Consider the following 21692-nt stretch of genomic DNA (forward strand, 5'->3'; position numbering starts at 1 on the left):
AGAGCTGAGGGGGAAAAAAAGAAAGAACCCCAAACTGGCTTTGCTGTTAAATATGGATATGGTAATTTCCAACTTGAAATTCCCAGTTTGCAACGTGAAGAGTTTCTGTTTCTCATCAGATCAGTAGTATCTGCCAGGGGTACTGGGAAGGTATACAGATGGCCCTTGTTTAATGACCACTTGTTCAATGACTGTTTGAACTTACAACGGGGCTGAATGAGTGGGTTGTAGCACACCTTTTCGGGATGTGCCAAAAAAGAAAAGAGTTATGTCACTGTGATCTGGGGGCTTGGGGCCCAGCTTGCAATTATGAGGTTTTAGTGTCCCACAGTCAAGTGATCGCCATTTGCAAACCTTCTTTGCTGGCTTCCTACAAGCACAGTCAATGGGGAAGCCAGCAGGAGGTTGCAAATGGTGACCATGTGACATCCTCACTTAATGACCCACAGTGATTTGCTTAACGATGGCAACCGGAAGTGCTGGAATTTCCATTGCTAAGTGATGCAGTCATGTGACGTCATGCTTTATGACCATGTCACTTAGGAACAGAAATTCCAGCCCCAACTACCATCGTTAAGTGAGAACTACCTGTATAAGGACTGCTGACTTGAAACAGAGAAGAAGAGACACTGAGCAAATTAAGCATTGTTACTTAACAAAGTATCTTGGGAAATTGGTTTCATGATGTTTTTAATCTAGCCCTCTTTCGCTTGATGCTGCCATAAATGCCTGCTAAATTTAAAAACAAAGAAACGAAGTCAGTTGTCAAGGAGGAGCAATGAACCAAAGAGAAATTAATCAAACTGTGCAAGGCTGTTCATGGTGTGTGCATATGTGGGTATGTGGTAAAATAATCAAGATGGCGGCCCTGGTCACCATCTTGACTTTTTGATCATCCCTCTGCAGATGCCCCTGACAGTGTGCCAAAAAAGAAAAGGGCAAATATTTCTCTGGCCATTCCTTTCTCACGCCCAAAGTGTTTAGTCACCAATGTATAGTGAGTCCTGGCAAAAAATAAGGCAACAAAGGAAGTGAAACGAACTCACGAATTACAGTGTGTGCGTCTAACAGCTGTCACTGAATTTCTCAATTTATTTCCTGCATGCGTATCTGTGTGCTTTTTCTACACCATCTATAGACATCTATAGATAATTTGTTTTGCTCTCCCAGACTCTGTTATTTACTGTTACGATAAATAGGGCTGTGCAATGCTTTGAATTTGGATCAGAAATGATCCTGAGAAAAATCATATTTAGTGTGAGGACCTACAGTAAGAAGTGCATTCCCCCAGGTGCTCCAACAGACCTTTTTGCCTTCAAATCCAAACCGCTACACTGCTCTGATGGGAGCTCCAGAAAGAATTGTTATTCAATAAAGTGAACATTAGTGTAAGCAGCACACAGGCATGCAGCAGAGTGAACAGGTAAAGCGATCCTGAGATACTGTTGGGCTTCTAAATTGGCCAGCTCTCCTTTTACCCTTTAAAACAGGGGTAGCACCTTATGAATTCAAGATCTTGGAGCTGGGGTTGGTAACTGCTGCTATCCTTTCTACTTAAGTCTTCTTGAACTGTTAGCTTAGAGCCAGGTGACACCCATACATCACTCTTATCAAGCCACTTTCTATTCCAATCCCATTATAAACAGCTTCAGGAAAATCTCTGCCATTCTAAACAAGGCTGCTTTTCACATGACAGCTGTAACTGCGAGACCAGGATTTCTGCAGTACCAACATTAGGACATTTATCTCAGTGGCACACAAGATCCATAGCATATCCTGGGGGATCATGTCAAGAAAATGGCCTTGGTGAAACAGAAACAAAAGCACTCAAGTCTTCCTGCATGCATCCTTGGTATAAAGCTGGTGGCATCTTCCATCTTGATACCTCTTGGAATCAATTGCTGAGCAATTTGTCAGTAGGACCACATCTAATCGGATTTTCGTTTCAAATCTATCTTGGCTAACAGCTGGGTCTGATAGGGAGTCCCTGCCTACGAATAAGGTTTTCTCCATTCGCTTCTTCACTTTGGCATGGCTCTTTTGTGCTTAACCCTGCTTCCTCCAGATTAAACTCACACCTACACAGTCTGCCAAAACTAAACTAAGAGACTCAGGTACGTCTGAAAACCACATTGCAAACTTCTCTTTCCTCCATCAGTTTCTATACTTTTGTTCATTAGCAACTCTTTATTAGCTTACTACAATTTAAGCAGCAGTGAATGCTATATTTTCTGGGATACAACTCAAAATCCTCCGAAAAGTTCAGCTGAGAAGAATAAATGGTAAAACTGCATTAACATAAAGTAGGTTGGCAAATGTCTTTTTGCCTTGCATTAGACTGATTTTTTTTTTTAATTCACTGCATGGATGAATATGCTGTTTAGACAAACCTACCTTTGAAGCTTCTGTTAATTACAGTATACAATATGAGCTGTTTTATCAATCTCTAGAATGTTCTAAAATTAACTTCTTCCATTTGAAGATGGGGCCATTTCCTATTCGTTTATTTTTTTAATTGGCAGTTAAAAATTTACCTTCCAGAACAGGTTTCTGAAAACCCATTTGTGTTTGGGCAATATATAAAAACCTCTCAAAATATATTCCACTATGCCCATACATCTGTCTTTTGTATTACATTTCTGTTTGCTCTGCCTAGCATGCACTCTTCACAGTAATTCTGGTGTTACAAAAAGCTTGTTTTAACCTTCAAATTCATGCTACGTTATTCCCTTCTTAAGACACTCAATGCTGTATTAAATGGGAATTTTGTTGCTGAATTAAACCTCTTGGCTTTGTGCTTCTTTAGATTGTAATGGGGGACTACTGAAGAACAACACGCAATAATACAATGGCTCTTCTGAATGATATGTTAGATAATTTAGCCAGTTGCTAGGCTGGGTGTATTTCTCAGTTGGAATTCAGCAAATTAATAAATCATACATTAGGTTAACGCATTGGTGCTCCCTGCGGGGTTTGGCTGCTTTCAAAATGGCTTGTACTACCAAAAATGAATGAGGGAATAGGTGATAGGTGGCTAAATCATATGAGCACACACAGATAGCACTGTATGGATATACTTTGTACTCAGTGACTCCAGATTTATCTGGTCTTTCATTTCTGTATTATTCACTAAAGGTGTCTTCTAAGTAGTTTCTCACCTCTAGCAGGTAGCAAACTTCTCCAGTTGCCAAGTGAGATGCTTTCATTTAATTAATTCATGTATTCTTTGAATGTTGAGGTGGCCTGAATCTACAGCAACTCTGCTGGGCAGCTTGCAATTAAAAAATTAAAAAGAAAACAAAGAATATCAAAGAAAAAGTATACAGCCGACTGGAAGACCGAATCAAGAAAGATGATGATCCCACCATCCCAACCCAAAGTCTTGGAGATCTTTAACCAGATCTTTAACAATTTGTGGAAAGTCAAAAGGATGGGAACAGTATTGATTTCAAGAAGGATGTCATTCCACATGTGTCATGTTCACTGATTCAATGTAGTTTATACATCGTAACGTTTCACATGCCATGGTGCTGACGCGCGTTTCTGTTTGGGAGGGAGCTGCTGTGAGACCTTGTGCCAAGCTCTGTATGTGAAATCAGTACAATGGAATGTGTTTGGGTTATGTTCTCTGCTCAAGGACTTTTCCCGCAGACCATCAGAAACTGTTAGGAGCACCTGGGATTGTGAGCTTGGGAAGATTCTACGAGGGGAGGGATCTCGTTTGTACCGAGGGTTTTTAGTTTGCATTTGGCACGCTTTCATCATTCTCAGCTTTCTCTGTGATCCTGCATACTATTCTTTAATAAATCAGACATCTTTGAATTCCTGCTCATGAGTCTGATGGTGTTTTAGAATAGGCAACCATTACAACATGCAGGAGTCATTGCTGGGAAGGTCACCTGAAAAGTGGCAATGGTTAATCAATGGGACCTGGAGTGTTCCCATTTTAGCTGAGCTCAGATAGCCTGCTGTGGCCTTGAGCCACAAACACTTCGCTATTGCTTAGAAATTTGAAAGGCTTCCTTTGAGGCTACCAGATCTAGGCTTCAAAGCTCCACACAACCACCAGAGAGAGAGAAACAGAGTTCCAAGTTTTGTACCTTTGCTGACATCTAGTGATCATCTAGAGTCTTTCAGCCCAGATCTGGTAGTCATAGCTTTCTTTTTAGACATTATGGGAGCAAAAGTACCTTACCGTGACATTTGTTACTAGCTCATTTGCCAAACACACTTCAAAGTTTGGGATTAGAAGCTAATGTCATGCAGCAGGATAACAAGTAGTCTTTATTTACACATACACCTACATGCAAACCTAGTTATTGTATCAGTTCCTTTGAAGTCTTGGACATCAACCATACATGACTGTTAAGGTGACTCAGTGAAGTAGTTAAGGGTTTTTTGTTTTGTTTTTTTCATTGTAATGGCATAGCAGTTTGGTGTTCATGCTGCTTTTTTTCTTGCTGGGAAATCCTTGTGAGGTCCAGCAGCCAGGTGTGTAGACTCTTTAGCTGTGACAAGTCACGTTGCCTGGGGTGCATCACGAGGAGGCTAGTCTACATTGCACCAAGTTGGGCTGAGAGAGAGGGACCGGCCCAAGGTCACCCAGCCGGCTTTCAGGCCTAAGGCAGGACTAGAACTCTCATACCACGCCTGATTGGCTCTTGGGCTGAGAGAGAGGGACCGGCCCAAGCTCACCCAGCCGGCTTTCATGCCTGAGGTGGGACTAGAACTCACAGACTCCTGGTGACTAGCCCAGAACCTTAACCACTAGACCAAACTGGCTCTCACAGTAGTTAAGGTGCTGCACTAGGACAAGAGAGATCCAAATTTAAGTCCACTTTTAGGCACGGAAGCTCACTGGGTGACAGGACTAGTCACTACCTTTCAACTTGTAACCATGCGTCTTCTATTTTTAAAGGCATGGTTAATAATGTGCTATGCATTCTTGTATATGAAATAGGGAACTGACTCTGCAAAACTTCAGAAGCAAATTAGTTGTTTATCTGACCAACGGTGAGCAACACTGGGTCTTTCTTGCTAGAGCACATATGATGCATTTGAATATATACAGTACAAATTTAGGGGGACGAAGGCAGGTCCACCTAAGATGTGACTTGCGATTCAAATAATTCCACTAGTCATTGAGAGAAAACTGGCACTGTATATAATTACAGGAATAATATCCACAAGTTCTTAGAGTATCACAGTTTCACTCTGACTCATTAACAGGGGACGATTTAGCCTCACTGAAATGCACTAATATTGGCGTTTACGCATCTTTGGCATGAAGCAATCACCGAGGGCCAAGAGTTACTCTTTTAAAAGAGGAGCTATAATGAGACAATGGTGCTTGAAGAAGAGATGCTCAGCAATCATACAGGCATTAATGCTGATGTTGCCCCCCAAAATATACATGAAATCAGAGGCAGCTACAGACAGCCAAAGCACAAGAGGGGATTTCATTGATTTATAGCTAGGGGAAAGAAACCACAAGTGTCCCAATAAACATAAAAAAAGGCAATAAAAATATTCTGGGGGAAAAGGAAAAAAAATATAGGCCATAATGCAGTACGTTTAAAGAGACACGCTGACACCCTGTCTTCATCCAATTGATCTTTGCATTGTTTCTCCACTCCAGGAAACGTCTGACCATTCTGGGGTAATCTGCACATTTATTTATTTAATTTATATTCTTCCCAAGTGGCAGATGTTTGCAGAACAATTTTCAAACATGAAAAAGGGAAAACGCAAATACAAACCCAAAGATTGATAAAGCAAATATAAAGGTTAGAAAGGCAATTTCCTATGCTTTAAAGAGAAAAGTTTGCATTCAGTTAATTATCCATCAGCACCCTTTTGATTGTACTGTTCCCAGTCAGTGTGTGTGTGTGTGTTTTTTTTTTTCCCCTGCCTAGAATTACTATGGAGCATTCTGTTTTTGGGACATTGTTTTTGCAAGGGAAATTGGGAGTGAGTGGACAGGCTGGGGTTTTAATAGACAGAACCAAGAATCTTTGGAACTCGGCATTCCTTACCTTATCTTAGAAGATGCTTGCTTGCATCTTATTTGCTTGCTTACCCCAAGCAAATTGACAGACAGGAAAACTGAGTGGCTTATATTTTACTATGTTCCCAGCTTTGACACACAGGAGAAAAATGGAGGAAAAAGAGTTTTCCCTAGTCTACTCCTTTATTAACTCTATGTTCTTTTTGGAACTTTTTCCTTTCATCCCACCTTCATGTCTCAAAGAAGAGCAATCCTTTTTATTGACTTCTGTTTTAATATTTCTATGTATGGTGCTTACAGAGCTTATGTTTCTGCTTATAAACATAGGATAAATAGCTTGGCAGTTATTTATCCTATGTTTGACAAGACAGCAAAAATATTACCTACTACTTCGTATCTGGAATCATGAAGATGATAAACAGAAGAATGATTGATTTTCATGCAGATGTGCATCCTAGTATATGTGCTTACCTGTCATGACCCCGTTGCAAGGCACACAAGAGCCTCACAATGTGGATCATGATCATCAGGAAAAGAGGAAGGATATAATCAAATCAATGCTCAACTAATCACCCAAGCACCCACACCCATGACCTGATCTACAGCTTCATAGAAGGACATCACAAGGTAATTCAGATAAGCATCAAAGACACAGAAGGACTCATGCCTTGTGCCCCGGAGGACGCACCTGCACCCATAGGACAAAGACGGCAGCCGGGAAAACGCCCAAACAACCATCACAAATCCCATCAACATCTATATCTCCCATCTGGTCAGGGGAATGGGGACAATAGAGGGCGGAGGAGCACGGGGTCTGGCAAGGGGGTATAAAACAGGACACCATGCCCCCATGCCTCCATTCCCGTTTTTCTTTCTGTCAAGCATTTCGTTCCAATAAACCGGAAATCCTTAATCCCTAATAAGTGAGTCCGTGTCTTATTCGGAGCGAGGCTGACCCTGACATTACCCAATACTATCACATAGCTTATTCAAAATGAAGACAATTGAATATGATCCAGTTGGTCTCACGCAAACACTGCAAACTGGCTCACTCAAATACAAAATGGTATAAATTAGGTATCTCAAATACAAAAAACCCAGTCAGAATTCAGATCCCATCACAGCTTGGTGTGAAATGGTCAGATCTGCCTTTAGAATGCAGCACAGATATTTATTGTTGATAATTATTAGACACTCTTCACTTTCTACCCTCATCCTCATATACCTTATCCCAGCAGATTGACTCAACTAAAAGAAAAAAAGAAGGGGAGGGGAGAGGCTCTGAAAATAAAAGGGGAAAAATAAAGTCTGTTACAAGGCAAGGATAAGGCTAGGGCCCAACTAAAGCAATGCATTGTATATCACAAAGAATGGAGAGTCAACTTTAAAATATAATTTATTGTTTCTGGGAAACCTTTGGAAACCTTGCATATGCATCTCAAAATGAACATCAGGGATCTATTTGAGATTTAGCTCCAGAAGCATCCATGCTTTGTACCTTTTTTTTAAATTGATCAGCAGGTTCTCTAGAAGCAGAGACAGGAAGCAAAGGATTGTCTCCTCTCCTTTGTTCTGATCAAATGTCCCTGATGGATGCCTGATACTCTTAGGATCTCCTCTTTAGCCTGCTTCCTACAGAAGAACAGAGCATTTCCTATTCTGTTTTCTTCTTCCTTCCTAATTTAATTTAATTTAATTTAATTGATTTAGACGCCACTCAACTCCAGCTCACAATATAACAAAGAGCATAAAAAACAATTCAAAAAGACAAAACTAACAAAAACAGAGTAAGGGAAAAAGAACAAAATGGCGGATGTGAGCAGCAGCAGACGCAGCAGCAACACACTCCCCCCCATATATTTATTTTATTTTATTTATTTTATAAATTTATTCACCACCCCTCTCTCCCCTACGGGGGGACTCTATATCAACAACACATAGCAACAAAACTCCATCCACCTTAACCCAAGGCTTGGGAGAACAGCCAGGTCCTTAAGGCCGCCCCAGAACACTATCATGGTGGGGACCACCCAGATCTCAGGGGGAAGTTCATTCCAGAGGGCAGGTGCTATGACACTGAAGATATGCCTCCTGGATCCTGAAAGATGAGACTGTTTAACTGAAGGCACCTAAAGTACACAAACCCTGTCAGCTCATATCAGCTGGGCAAACTCCAGGTCCCTCATATAACCAGGCCCTATGCCATGTAGGGCTTCATAGGTCAAAACCAGCACCTTGAATCATACCTGGATGCAGACTGGCAACCAGTGCAGCTCAGGAAGCAGGGATGTCACATGGGCATACCAAGGCATGCCCATCACTGCCCATGCTGTTGCATTCTGGACCAGTTGAAGCTTCAGAGTAGTCTTCAAGGGCAGCCCCATATACAGCATATTGCAGAAGTCAAGCTGTGGGATGACTAGGGCATGAGTAACTGTTTGCAGAGCCTCCTGATTCAGGAATGGGTGCAACTGGAGCACCAGATGAAACTCTGCAAAGGACTTATTGGCCACAGCTGCCACCTGCTCATTAAGCAGGAGCTGTAAATCCAAGAAGACCCCCAGATTGCTGACCATCTTTGAATGATGAAACGTGACCCCACCCAAGATTAAAGTTGGAATCTCCCTGGATCTAGGTGGCCCTGATATCCACAGCCACTCATTGGGGGAGGGGGACAGTTTCAGCCATCCATCCTCAGTCATCACTCAGTGGAATCACAAGATACCCCACCTGTTGAAAAAAGCAGAATCTCGATGACTTTCTAAGCAAGGATGAGCCCTTATGACACTTAATCAGGCCGTTGCTATATAAGGACAGATTCTGTCCTTGAACTTCAAGCATCCATTCAACACAATGAATGAACTGGAGGATTCCAGTCAGAATTATCTCAACATTTTAATTTATAGGTTCATCATCAGACTAGCAGAGTTTTCTAAGTGGAGATGTAAGTAGATCTGGAACCACTGAAATTAAAAAAAACTTGGGAATCCCCAACTCTGTGTGGTACTGCCCCTTACAGTAAGTCCCTAAAAGCCTTGGGTACAAACTTCAGAGTCCTTCCAAAAGTTGTCACCAAATTATTATTTTTTAATGTGAGAGAAAGAAAAAGAATTGCACTTCTTGTATTAGTTAGTAAATACATACATACATACAGTATATACATACATAGATAGTTCACTTTACCTTTGCCCTAACTCAGTTTGGGGTTTTGCTATGGCCCACCCTCTTTTTTCATTACAGACACCAACAAGGCTCAAAAGTGCGGCTGTCAGCCCCTTCAAATGTTACATATTCTGTTGTAAGGGATTATAGCAGTGTTGTTCTTTGTTCTCCATCTGTCCATTTAGCTGCTTCAGGAGAAATGAGATAATCAAAGATAAACAGCAGCTAGAGAAAGGGGGCAGAAGTCCTGCTTCCTTGTATGTTTGTTCCTTTCATGAAAAGACAGCCTGGCTTCCATGTGTCTACCTTTAGCATGAAGAATGCATCGTGCAGATAAGCTCCTTTTTCAGGTTTCATTAACTCTTCTTTGAACTCCTTATCATTGGATTTGACTTTCCTCCTTTTTAATATCCTTTGGACCCTCCAAATAGGATTTCAGAAGAATGTAACTCATTCCAAAGAAATATATACATGCACATAGCCCTACTGGAAAAGACCAGTTCAAAATATCCAGATTTTCAGAGCTCATCAGCCAGATGCTTTCCTTGAACAGATCTCTAACAATGTAAATAATAATTAAGAAACTTGGCTACACTGAGTTTCCCCTTTTCTATTATTATTCAAATTAGTTTCTCTCTAGGTCTTCCAAAACTCTTCATTTGAACATGAATAAATGCTCAATTAAAGAAGAAAAAGGGGGAATAGCAGAGTTCAAAACGGACTTCCTGCATGCCTGCTTTACAAATAGGATGCTTGAAGTTCAAGGACAGAATCTGTCCTTATGCAGCAGGCATCTGATTAAGTGCCATCTATTTGTTGTCGACCCTTAGCGACAACATAGCTAGACATTTTCCAGGATGATCCATCTCCAACCTGGTCCTTCAGGTCTTTATCAAGTCTTTATGTAGTACAAGCCACTTGAAATTCACTTACACTTCTATTGCCAGTTACTGACTTAATGTACTTTATTAAACCCACTGAGCAAATATTAGCACAAAAAAAAATTACAAAATGTAGAAATGCAAGTTGATCTAAATGTATACTCTATGTACAGTATATCTACGCATCTTGATCTATTGGTTCCTGAATATTAGACAGAGATATATTTAGTGGATTTTATGTTTCGTAGTTGCACATTTACTCTCTCGGAACAGCAGAGTGGGAGTAGGTATAAACATAACTTCTTATACAATGAGCTCCTTCTCTGACAATGCAATGGAAAACACAGTCCATATATAATGGCTTTCTCTGTCCAAGAAGGGCAAACTTGGAGATGCTTCAGAAGTGTAGAAAGGAAAATGATGATTATTGGCACTTTTTTCCTTAATGTGTCCCCCCTCGCCATGGGGGAGGAAAAGCACTTCCTGCTTGGAGGAGGCAATGCGCAAGGAAAAACTCCAATTACAACCCAGAGGAGCAGCGTCCATTTTTTTCCCAGCCCACTATTTAATTTCAGATGTGGTTACAGAAACGGACCGGCATGAACGCTGCAGATTTGTGTGGGCAAGGCCTTCTGTTTCCCTTTGGCGGATGGACCCATGGTTTACGTGGCAAATATTATCCCCGTTTCTACACTAGCATTCCCTGCAGCGGCAAACACCTCCAGCGATGAATCAGATGGCAGCAACATGATGTATTTGTGGACAGAAACCCTGTTCAAGCTTTAAGAACATATGCCAATGTGTGGGCAGGGCCAGGAGAACCCTCACTTGCCTCCCGCCCACCTGAACGATGTACGTGATGCACAAATAGCTTCAGGGGTACAACTTACATCGTTTCCTGTCCTCTTTATCTCTTCTCCCTCTTTGTTACTATGATGCAAAAAACACTGCCTTGGTTTAAAGGTTTTATTACGGTATCTCTTTTGGTCTGGTACTTTTAAAGATGCACATCCTTCCTTCTTCCTTCTTCCCTTAAGCAAAACAGCAGGCAAGTAAGGAAGGGACACAACTATACAGATATTGTTTTATCTGTATCTTATTCCAAGCGTTCTGATACAATTTTGCAAAGGAATGGTCTAGTGGTATGTGTTTTGCAGGGGATGAATGGGCATCTGCATTGGGACTTTTTAACTTAAAAATTAACAACCAACCAAATGAGTAAGAGGTTGGTATTTACTGTGGAGCTGTTATCACCTTATTATAATGCAAGTTTTATGAGAGAAGGTAATATGCATGCTGGGGAACTGCAGCAGATATGCTTACACTGCTTTTTTTTATCCTTGTGAATTGGTTTTATAAAAAGCAAATTGGCCAAAAATTTTCATTAATGCCAGCCTTCTTGGGTATGTAAGAATTACTAATTTTAACTTCACACTAAATCCATATGGATCCTTAAGTACTTGCATACAAATACTTGCCTTTTAGAAGGAAGATCTTAATGGAGCTGCCTGAAGGAATCATTGGCTGAGACCCAAACTGAGCTTGCTTGTTTATTTATTTATTTACTGGGGCTTCTGCGCCATACCAACCCAACAGGGCTCTGAGCAGTTTACACTCCCTTCTTACAGTAAGAAGACTAAAATAATAAAACAGGATATCAAAACAACCAAACTACAATAACAGAAACAGTAAGAGAAGATGACAAAAATGACCTATGGCCATCAGGAACAATAACATCCCAGAACAACCCAGGGTAGGGTCTTCCAACTTATACTAGATCCCTTCCAAGGGCTTTCTTAAAAAAGTAAATTCTTATGATTCTCCTAAAGCTCAACAAGGTTGGGGATAGCTTGATCTTAAAAGGTAAAGCGATCAAAGGGGTTGCAGTTGAGAAGGCTTGACTGCATGGGTCTTGTAGATGGGCATTCTTTAAAAGAAGGTAGTCAGAGTGAGCCTATCCTATTGGATCTTGTTGGATGGACAGAAGTCACTAGGACTTGGGTAGGACTATGTATTTGATCTACTTTTTAGCAGCAGAAGCATTTAAGTTAATTCTCATAATGTCACACTAGCTAGGGAATTATGGGATTTGGAGAATGCACCTGGGAAAGGCTTGTTCCCCATGTGTGTTAGCCATATGTGAGCTAATTTAGGTGAACATGACCTGATCAAGTTGGAGAATTGTAAGGTATCAATTTGGGTAAGGTTCTCTGAAAATATTGGCACAACAGCTTTGGCTGAGTTGCCAGGTTGCCCTTCAAAGTTCATATATATATATATATATATATATATATATATATATAGAGAGAGAGAGAGAGAGAGAGAGAGAGAGAGCTGTCTTAGGTCAACAGCTCAAAATCAATTTAAAAATAGTATTTAAATATCCACCATTCCAATAACTGCAAAGAAATAAATGCTGTATCTCTGTGGGAGTAAGATTAGAGTTTGGCTAGGTGTTGGCACTTAATTGAACTGGGCTGATCTCCAAGAATTAAGCTGAGTTGGGTCTCATTCATGCTTGTATGGGAGACCACCAAAAAGTATCACAGCTGTAGACTAGATTGGGAAGTTTTGTTTTGTTTCTTTTAAAAGAAGGCATTCTGGAAAAAGGCATCAACAATCCACTTCTACATTACATGCAAGTGTCATATAATCCATGGGAATCACGTTTGATTTGAAGGGGCGTTACTTTTACCTTTGCAAGACAAAGTACCTCCCCTATGGAATACAGGATGGCGTGAGTCTCCACAATAAATGCTCTTAAGTACAAAACAGAATACATACTTGATTATATCCAAGGCAGATTCTCTCAAATAAAGATTCTCCCATATTTTAGTTTGTTCACAGAAACTTCAGCAAGGTTCAACAAAGTTCTTTAGTCCTTCAGAAATCGTCAGAGAATTGAACAGTGCTGTTTAGCCCTTCAAACACTGTTGAGATGTTTCTTACACCACTTAATATTTAAAGAATTTAATTAGATTTACATTGTCCCAAACTTCAGACAAACTGCAAGAGTTTGAAATAAATTCCCACTTGAATTTATGATTCTATCAGCTCTCCCGCCTCCACATATAAACACACATTACATTCTCAATTTGTTCATAATTTACAGTAGATTTGGAACATGAACTTCTATCAGTAGGTATCATGGGGACACTGAAATATCTAGCAGCATCAAAATTGAAATTTACATCTGTCTGTAAAGGGAAAGACTTTTATTTATTGATATATGCTAATAAATATTGAACCTTGAAAATGTACCTATCAATATTTTTAAAGTGGTCATCTGTGAAGTCACACATATGAACTGCTGGGCTTTAACCAGATCCTGGGCCCCAGGAATTTTTCTGGGACTCCACTCTCTCCTTATATGCACCATCTAAAGCAGTGTTTCTCAACGTTGGCAAGTTTAAGATGGGTAGACTTCAACTCCCAGAATTCCCCAGCCAGCAATGCTGGCTGGGGAATTCTGGGAGTTGAAATCCATCCATCTTAAACTTGCCAACATTGAGAAACACTGATCTAAGGACAGAGCTCCCATCACTGGCCTCATCTCAAAAGATCACTCAAGCAGGAAGGTTAGGTGGGTTGTATGAATTCACAGATGGTCACTTGAAAAACCACAATTGCAAGTAAGTAACCAGTTCTTTATCGGGGCCTCTGTGATTCACTCATGTGGCTCATTAGCAAGGCTTAAGCTTAGGGAGACTTGTGTACTACCAACGCCAGCAAAATTCTTCTGCCAAAAGCTGAATCTTATTAAGACTTCAAGATTTCTTCCTTGAAGGCCAATCAACAGTGCTTGGTAAACAGGGAAGGGTGTGACTCAATGGCAACAGAATGATAAAGCTGTGTCAGAGATGCAACTTTGAAAAAAGGCTGCCAAGGAAGGCATGTCATGTGAATTGTTTTGGACATCCACAGGGCACAGATGCTTAGTTAGTTCAAAACAAAGCTTAACAAATGCTGTTATTCACTTGGCTAATGGTTGAGGTGAACTGGAAAAACCTGATCTTGAATCTACAGAAAATGAACAAGAGTTGGAAGTATTATGCTGCTGTTTGTGAGCATCCTGGTCAACCTGAGCTCTCTGGTCAACCTCTCAGTCTTGTGGGCTTCTGTCCCTTTGCAAGAACCAAACCAGCTAGGTAATTCCAGCTTTCATCTAATTTCTGATGACACTGGGCTGTGTTTCTGAAAGAAGAGATTTATACCCAGGCTGGGTTTGAAGCCTGACATGTGGCAAGCTTCTCAAATAATCCAGAGCAGAGCATCTGAGAGTTGAATAGCAGATGGACCCTTCATACTGTGAGATTGGGGGAATCCACATCTGGATGACAGACTGTACCACAGAACAAGAGAGAAAATCTGGCCTATTCAAAAGACAAATGAGATCCTGGCAGGACTGGTAAAAAAGGTGAGTGAACCCAGCTGGCTGAGGCCAACATAATGTCAGGAAAATGTACTTGGCTGTATCCCCAAAAGCTTTGGCAGCAATGTGAACAGTTAGCAGCAGTAGAGAAAACAGATGAAGAAATTCTCAGGACTAGGAGAGGTGAAATGTATCCCTTAGAAACAGAGCTGGAAGGGATCACTCAGATCACTGAATTGAATTGCCCTGCTTGGTGTTCAAATCCAAATTAAAGCATCCCTGATAGCTGCCTGTCTATCTTTTGCTTGAGCACATCCAGCGCACAGGAGCCAGCCAGCCAGCCAGCCACCCACCAGGTACTTGTTTCTGCTGCTGAGCAGCTTTTAGGACAATTTTTCTAACATTCAATTAGACCAGTGGGATTTTTCTTCCTAACGTTCAATCAGAAACTGCCTTTATGTAACTTACATTAATTATCATGTGACCTGCATTCTGGGAGGATAAAAAGTAGGATCTTTGCTGGATAACAGCCAAGAAGAATGCTATGGAATGAACTAACCCAGGAGACAAACTTGTGTAGTTCATCTGGAATGAAGAAAAGAACATCAGGCTTAGGAGACTTCTTCTGGAGGAGATGGTTATAAACCTTTCTCTCCAAGACAACACCCCATGTAGAGCACATTACATTAACCCAAACAGGAAATGACTGTGAGCAAGTCCTCCTAGTCCAGGAAAGGGTGCAATTGGCACACAGGATGGATCTGTACAGAGGCCCTCCTAGCTATGGCTGCCACCTGCTCATTGAGCAGTAGCCACGTGTCCAGGAGGACCCCCAACTTGTGCACCAGCTGCATCTCAGGGAGTGCAACCCCATCCATAGTCAAACATGGCACATTACCAAACCCTGGGGGGCCAAACTCCCAAGCCACTCTGTCTTGTCAGGGTTCAGTCAAAGTAGATTCCTCCCGATCCAGACCATCACAGCCTCCAAGCGCTCAGTCAGCACCATGCAGCATCACCTGCTGGGCCAGGGTGGAGAGGTATAACAAGGTATCATCAGCATGCTGCATGAAACTGCACCCCATGCCAGCAAATGACTTCACCCAGTAATTTGTCCTCACCTAGCAATTTGTCCAATAACATAATAGGGGGCGAGAACACTTCATAATGATCTCACCTAAGCTTAGTTTAACTTTTTTTTAAAAAATGAGGGTTAATACTATGAGTGTATGTAACATTACCCCTTGCATCATCTTCCTAGTGGTCCAACCGTACAATCTCCAGCTTTCCCTGCTTGCTTCTTCAGTGGCTCACATAAGCATTTCCTATAGCAAGGTCAGAGGTATCTGCATTTGGTAGCATTTTAAGGTTTGATACTAAATAAGTTTTGGAGAAACAGAAAAGTGAATGAAAGAGGGATAATCAGAGGTGCAACAGGAACAAACTGTGGAATAGACTGGTTCATTTTGAGGCTGTGTTGTTTTTCAAGTCATGCACCCAAGATAATTCCAAATGGAGATGCAGGCAGGCCCAATTCAATCTCTGAACTCCACTGCTATCTTCCTTTATGTAATATGAAATCCAGCTCTGAAGTACTAGTGTGGGTTCATTCTAATTCTGGCTGCAAGACAGCAACAGCCAAACTCCTTGATTTGGGGGGGGGGGGGAAAGAGGAGAAAAGTCCTCCTCAGTTTTTCTTTATAGCTTTGTCCAGTAATAACACAGAAGTGATATACATAGATGTGTGAATTTCTCAAGATCCAATTCAAAGTGTCAGCATTAATGAATCAAATTTATTTGAGAAATCTGATTTGAGTCAGTTCAAATCACTGATGTGACCAAAAGAGAAAAGTATTTGTGCACGTACAAAAGTCCATCACATCAGCAAATAAATTCAAGACACCTGATTCAATGTGATGCCTCCAATTGGTTCTGAATTTCTATAATTAAATCAAAAGTGTTTTTCAAACAAATCGCCTTTGAATCTGAATCTTTCTACAGTGGTATTATTGCACGTAATTACGGTTAAAGATACATGTTGCATACAAACACCAACAAATCCTTCTTGTTCACCAAAAACAAGATGGTGACATTTCCTCCTATAACTTCCCACTCCTGACAAATCACTAGGTCACATCTATAGGATTTCTAACTTTCTTTTAAACGATGGTTAATATAACTTGTATAAGGCCACTTTTAGAATTAGATAAACCATCCCATCAGCTATGTTTTAATTGAAGCCTAGCTTAACTCTTTGGAGAATAATAAATATACAATAAATATACATATGTATTACAATTTAGTAATAAATATGCACAATCACATAAGCAGAAGGAATATGATTGTTGGCAGGGAAATAGTTGATCTCTGCTTGGTAGAGCAAGTTGGTTACAAAGCACTTCATTACGTTCCTTGAAGGTAACAGGGAGAAGGGAGCAGAAGTTCTGTTTGCATTATTTAGCTGAACGATACTTCCATTAACTTCTGGCTGAAAAAATCACTCTGTTAGAGAAACAAATGTCTTTCTATCCTGGATGTGCTACAAATGAAAGGAAAAAAAAAAAAAGACCTGGTTCACAAGAAGGTTCTTACTGTATGTGCTGTGACTTGCCTGTTTAATTCTGAGGACTCACAACAAGCAACAATAATCAAACACTAATTAAAAATATAGAAATATAAATATAAGAAAAGGGAGTCAAGCTTGACTTCCACAGACTTTGGTTACATGTAGTTTTCAAAGGGAAGTGGTTTGCAATTAAGTGTTCTCCCAGCCAAGTCATTATCACACACAACCCTTAGGGATTTTTTTTTGAGATTAAGGTGGGGGTACCTGCTCTGGCCTTCAGCAAAGGATCATTACCTTGTCATGGTGCTGGAGCTTGAGCACCTCAGTGATGCCATGAGCTAAACCGTGAAGGGCCACCCAAGACGGGAAGGTCATGACAGAGAGGTCAGACTAAATGCGATCCCTGGGGAAGGTAATGGCAACCCACCCCGGTATTCTTGCCGTGAAAACTAAATGGATCAGTACAACCAGAGATATGTCGGGATACCATCGGAAGATGAGACCCCCAGGTCGGAAGATGGTCAAAATGCTACTGGGGAGGAACAGAGGATGAGTTCAACTAGCCCCAGACGTGATGACGCAGCTAGCTCAAAGCCGAAAGGACGGCTAGCGGCCGACGGTGCTGGTGGTGAACGGCGAATCTGATGTTGTAAGGATCAACACACCATTGGAACCTGGAATGTAAGCTCTATGAGCCAGGGCAAATTGGATGTGGTTATTGGTGAGATGTCAAGATTAAAGATAGACATTTTGGGCATCAGTGAACTGAAATGGAGTGGAATGGGCCACTTCACATCAAATGACCACCAGAACTACTACTGTGGACAAGAGGACCACAGAAGAAATGGAGCAGCCTTCATAATTAATAGTCAAGTGGCTAAAGCAGTGCTTGGATACAATCCAAAAAACGACAGAATGATCTCAATTCGAATTCAGAGCAAGCCATCTAACATCACAGTGATCCAAATATACGCCCCAACCACAGATGCTGAAGAAGCTGAAGTAGAGCAGTTCTATGAGGATCTGCAGCACCTACTGGACAGCACGCCTAAAAGAGATGTTATCTTCATCACAGGAGACTGGAATGCTAAGGTGGGCAGTCAAATTACACCTGGAATTACAGGTAAGCATGGCCTGGGAGAACAAAACGAAGCAGGACATAGGCTGATAGAATTTTGCCAAGACAACTCACTCTGCATAATGAACACTCTCTTCCAGCAACCTAAGAGATGGCTTTATACGTGGACTTCACCAGAGGTACAACACTGAAATCAGATTGACTACATCCTTTGCAGCCAAAGGTGGCGGACATCTATACAGTTGGTAAAAACAAGACCTGGAGCTGACTGTAGTTCAGATCACAAACTTCTTGCACAATTTAGGATCAGACTAAAGAGATTAGGGAAGACCCACAGTTCAGCTAGATATGAGCTCACTGATATTCCTAAGGAATATGCAGTGGAGGTGAAGAATAGATTTAAGGGACTGGATTTAGTAGATAGGGTCCCGGAAGAACTCTGGACAGAAGTTCACAGCATTGTTCAGGAGGCGGCAACAAAATACATCCCAAAGAAAGAGAAAACCAAGAAGGCAAAATGGCTGTCTGCTGAGACACTAGAAGTAGCTCAAGAAAGAAGGAAAGCAAAAGGCAACAGTGATAGGGGGAGATATGCCCAATTAAATGCAAAATTCCAGAGGTTAGCCAGAAGAGATAAGGAATTATTTTTAAACAAGCAATGCATGGAAGTGGAAGAAGACAATAGAATAGGAAGGACAAGAGACCTCTTCCAGAAAATTAGAAACATCAGAGGTAAATTCCAGGCCAAAATGGGTATGATCAAAAACAAAGATGGCAAGGACCTAACAGAAGAAGAAGAGATCAAGAAAAGGTGGCAAGAATATACAGAAGACCTGTATAGGAAGGATAACAATATCGAGGATAGCTTTGACAGTGTGGTCAGTGAGCTAGAGCCAGACATCCTGAAGAGTGAGGTTGAATGGGCCTTAAGAAGCATTGCTAATAACAAGGCAGCAGGAGACAACGGCATCCCAGCTGAACTGTTCAAAATCTTGCAAGATGATGCTGTCAAGCTAACGCATGCTATATGCCAGCAAATTTGGAAAACACAAGAATGGCCATCAGATTGGAAAAAAAATCAACTTATATCCCCCTACCAAAAAAGGGGAACACTAAAGAATGTTCAAACTATCGAACAGTGGCACGCATTTCACATTCCAGTAAGGTAATGCTCAAGATCCTGCAAGGTAGACTTCAGCAATTCATGGAGCGAGAATTGCCAGATGTACATGCTGGGTTTAGAAAAGGCAGAGGAACTAGGGACCAAATTGCCAATATCCGCTGGATAATGGAAAAAGCCAGGGAGTTTCAGACAAACATCTATTTCTGTTTGATTGACTATTCTAAAGCCTTTGACTGTGTGGACCATAACAAATTGTGGCAAGTTCTTAGTGGTATGGGGATACCAAGTCATCTTGTCTGCCTCCTGAAGAATCTGTATAACGACCAAGTAGCAACAGTAAGAACAGACCACGGAACAACGGACTGGTTTAAGATTGGGAAAGGAATACAGCAGGGCTGTATACTCTCACCCTACCTATTCAACTTGTACGCAGAAGACATCACGCGACGTGCTGGGCTTGAGGAATCCAAGGCTGGAGTTAAAATTGCTGGAAGAAACTTTAACAATCTCAGATATGGAGATGATACCACTTTGATGGCTGAAAGCGAAGAGGAACTGAGGAGCCTTATGATGAAGGTGAAAGAAGAAAGTGCAAAAGCTGGCTTGCAGCTAAACCTCAAAAAAACCAAGATTATGGCAACCAGCATGATGATAACTGGCAAATAGAGGGAGAAAATGTAGAAGCAGTGAAAGACTTTGTATTTCTAGGTGCGAAGATTACTGCAGATGCTGACTGCAGTCAGGAAATCAGAAGACGCTTAATCCTTGGGAGAAGAGCAATGACCAATCTTTATAAAATAGTTAAGAGCAGAGACATCACACTGACAACAAAAGTCTGCATAGTTAAAGCATTGGTGTTTCCCGTAGTAACATATGGCTGTGAGAGCTGGACCATAAGGAAGGCTGAGAGAAGGAAGATCGATGCTTTTGAACCATGGTGTTGGAGGAAAATTCTGAGAGTGCCTTGGACTGCAAGAAGATCAAACCAGTCCATCCTCCAGGAAATAAAGACAGACTGCTCACTTGCGGGAATGGTATTAAAGGCAAAACTGAAATACTTTGGCCACATAATGAGAAGACAGGACACCCTGGAGAAGATGCTGATGCTAAGGAGAGTGGAAGGCAAAAGGAAGAGGGGCCAACCAAGGGCAAGATGGATAGATGATATTCTAGAGGTGACGGACTCGTCCCTGGGGGAGCTGGGGGTGTTGACAACTGACAGGAAGTTCTGGCGTGGGCTGGTCCATGAAGTCACGAAGAGTCGGAAGCGACTAAATGAATAAACAACAAAACCTGCTCTGGCTCTGTTTCGGAGCAAATGCTCTGAACCCAGGAGAATGATAAGTCTGAAAATCTTGATAAGCAATGATGAAATATTCGGGGCAGTACATAAAGAATATGCCAGACCAAGATAGAGCATGACACACAACTTGGTCCCTACAATTTGATCAATGTAAAGTGAAAGCTAATTTGTTGATTTAATTCAATTGATATGGCCTCCCACTAGACATATGATTTGGGATATCAAACAACAATTCAAAATAAATATAATAAAAAAAATGAAATGCATCCTACCCAAGACAACACCCATATCCACATCCCCGAAAATCAGTCTCACTTAAGTACCTAGTCCAATGCCTAGGGAAAACACCAAGTTTTTAACACCTCATTGAAGGCCATCAGGATGGTAGTTGTATTGGAAGTTGAGCTCTGCAGACTGTTCCATATTTTGCCAGTTAATATAAGTGTCACAAAACGAAAGCATTGAATCATAATTTACAGTGTTTGCTATCCACACTTACCTGTTTCAGAAAGCAGCTTGGTTGCTTCTAAAACTTTCTCTGTGTAAACCCCAGCTTCATAATTTTCCATCTCGGCATTAATGATATGGATAACCCTGGCAGCACGTCCTCGAATCGCCCCTGCGGTTCTGTCCAGTGTGTCTACATCACCTTCTTGCAGCGCAATCACACATTTGTTGACATCCTCCAGAATATGGTTTTCTGTACAAAACATTATCCTTGTTATTCACAAGCAGTGTTCCTTCAAAGTAGCAAAGCATTGCACAAGCTTTCAGGGAGATGGATCACAATCCAAATTCTCAGAAAGAATTGATGATGGTGGTAGAGGCTGAGAACCTGAAATAGATCCAATGCCACTGAATGAATTCTTGGTTGAACAAAGTTCAGCTAAGTTGTTGAGATTCGGTATGCCGCTGAAAAGTTCGAAGTCAGGCTAGAAGAAGCATAAAATAAGATTTTTGTTTTCCTCTTGGGAGGGAGGTGTCTGAATTTTAACTAGTGAAATCTCTCTATGTCACACACTAGTTTTTATTCATTTTATTGATAAATGTATAAACTATTTCAAAAGCAAGTGGTATAGTTTCACAGCTAGGGTGAAGAAACCCTGCTAAAAGTCCATGACTCTTTCTATATTTTCTTTGCATTTGGCTTCCATTAACACAGTCAGGTCTCTTTATATGAGCAAAGAAAATCTCCCCCAT

General features: G+C 41.2%; 1 protein-coding gene across 2 annotated transcripts in view; it reads right to left on the bottom strand.

Annotated features, from left to right (window-relative positions):
* CTNNA2 (catenin alpha 2) overlaps positions 1 to 21692 on the bottom strand; it is a 586207-nt gene that overhangs the window by 62121 nt on the left and 502394 nt on the right. For both annotated transcript variants that reach the window (XM_063310026.1, XM_063310025.1), the window contains exon 12: positions 20992 to 21192. In XM_063310026.1, the coding sequence (XP_063166096.1) occupies positions 20992 to 21192 (201 nt within the window). The remainder of the gene's footprint in view (positions 1 to 20991; positions 21193 to 21692) is intronic.

The sequence above is a fragment of the Candoia aspera genome, chromosome 8 (assembly GCF_035149785.1).
Source record: "Candoia aspera isolate rCanAsp1 chromosome 8, rCanAsp1.hap2, whole genome shotgun sequence".
NCBI classification, from domain to species: Eukaryota; Metazoa; Chordata; class Lepidosauria; order Squamata; family Boidae; genus Candoia; species Candoia aspera.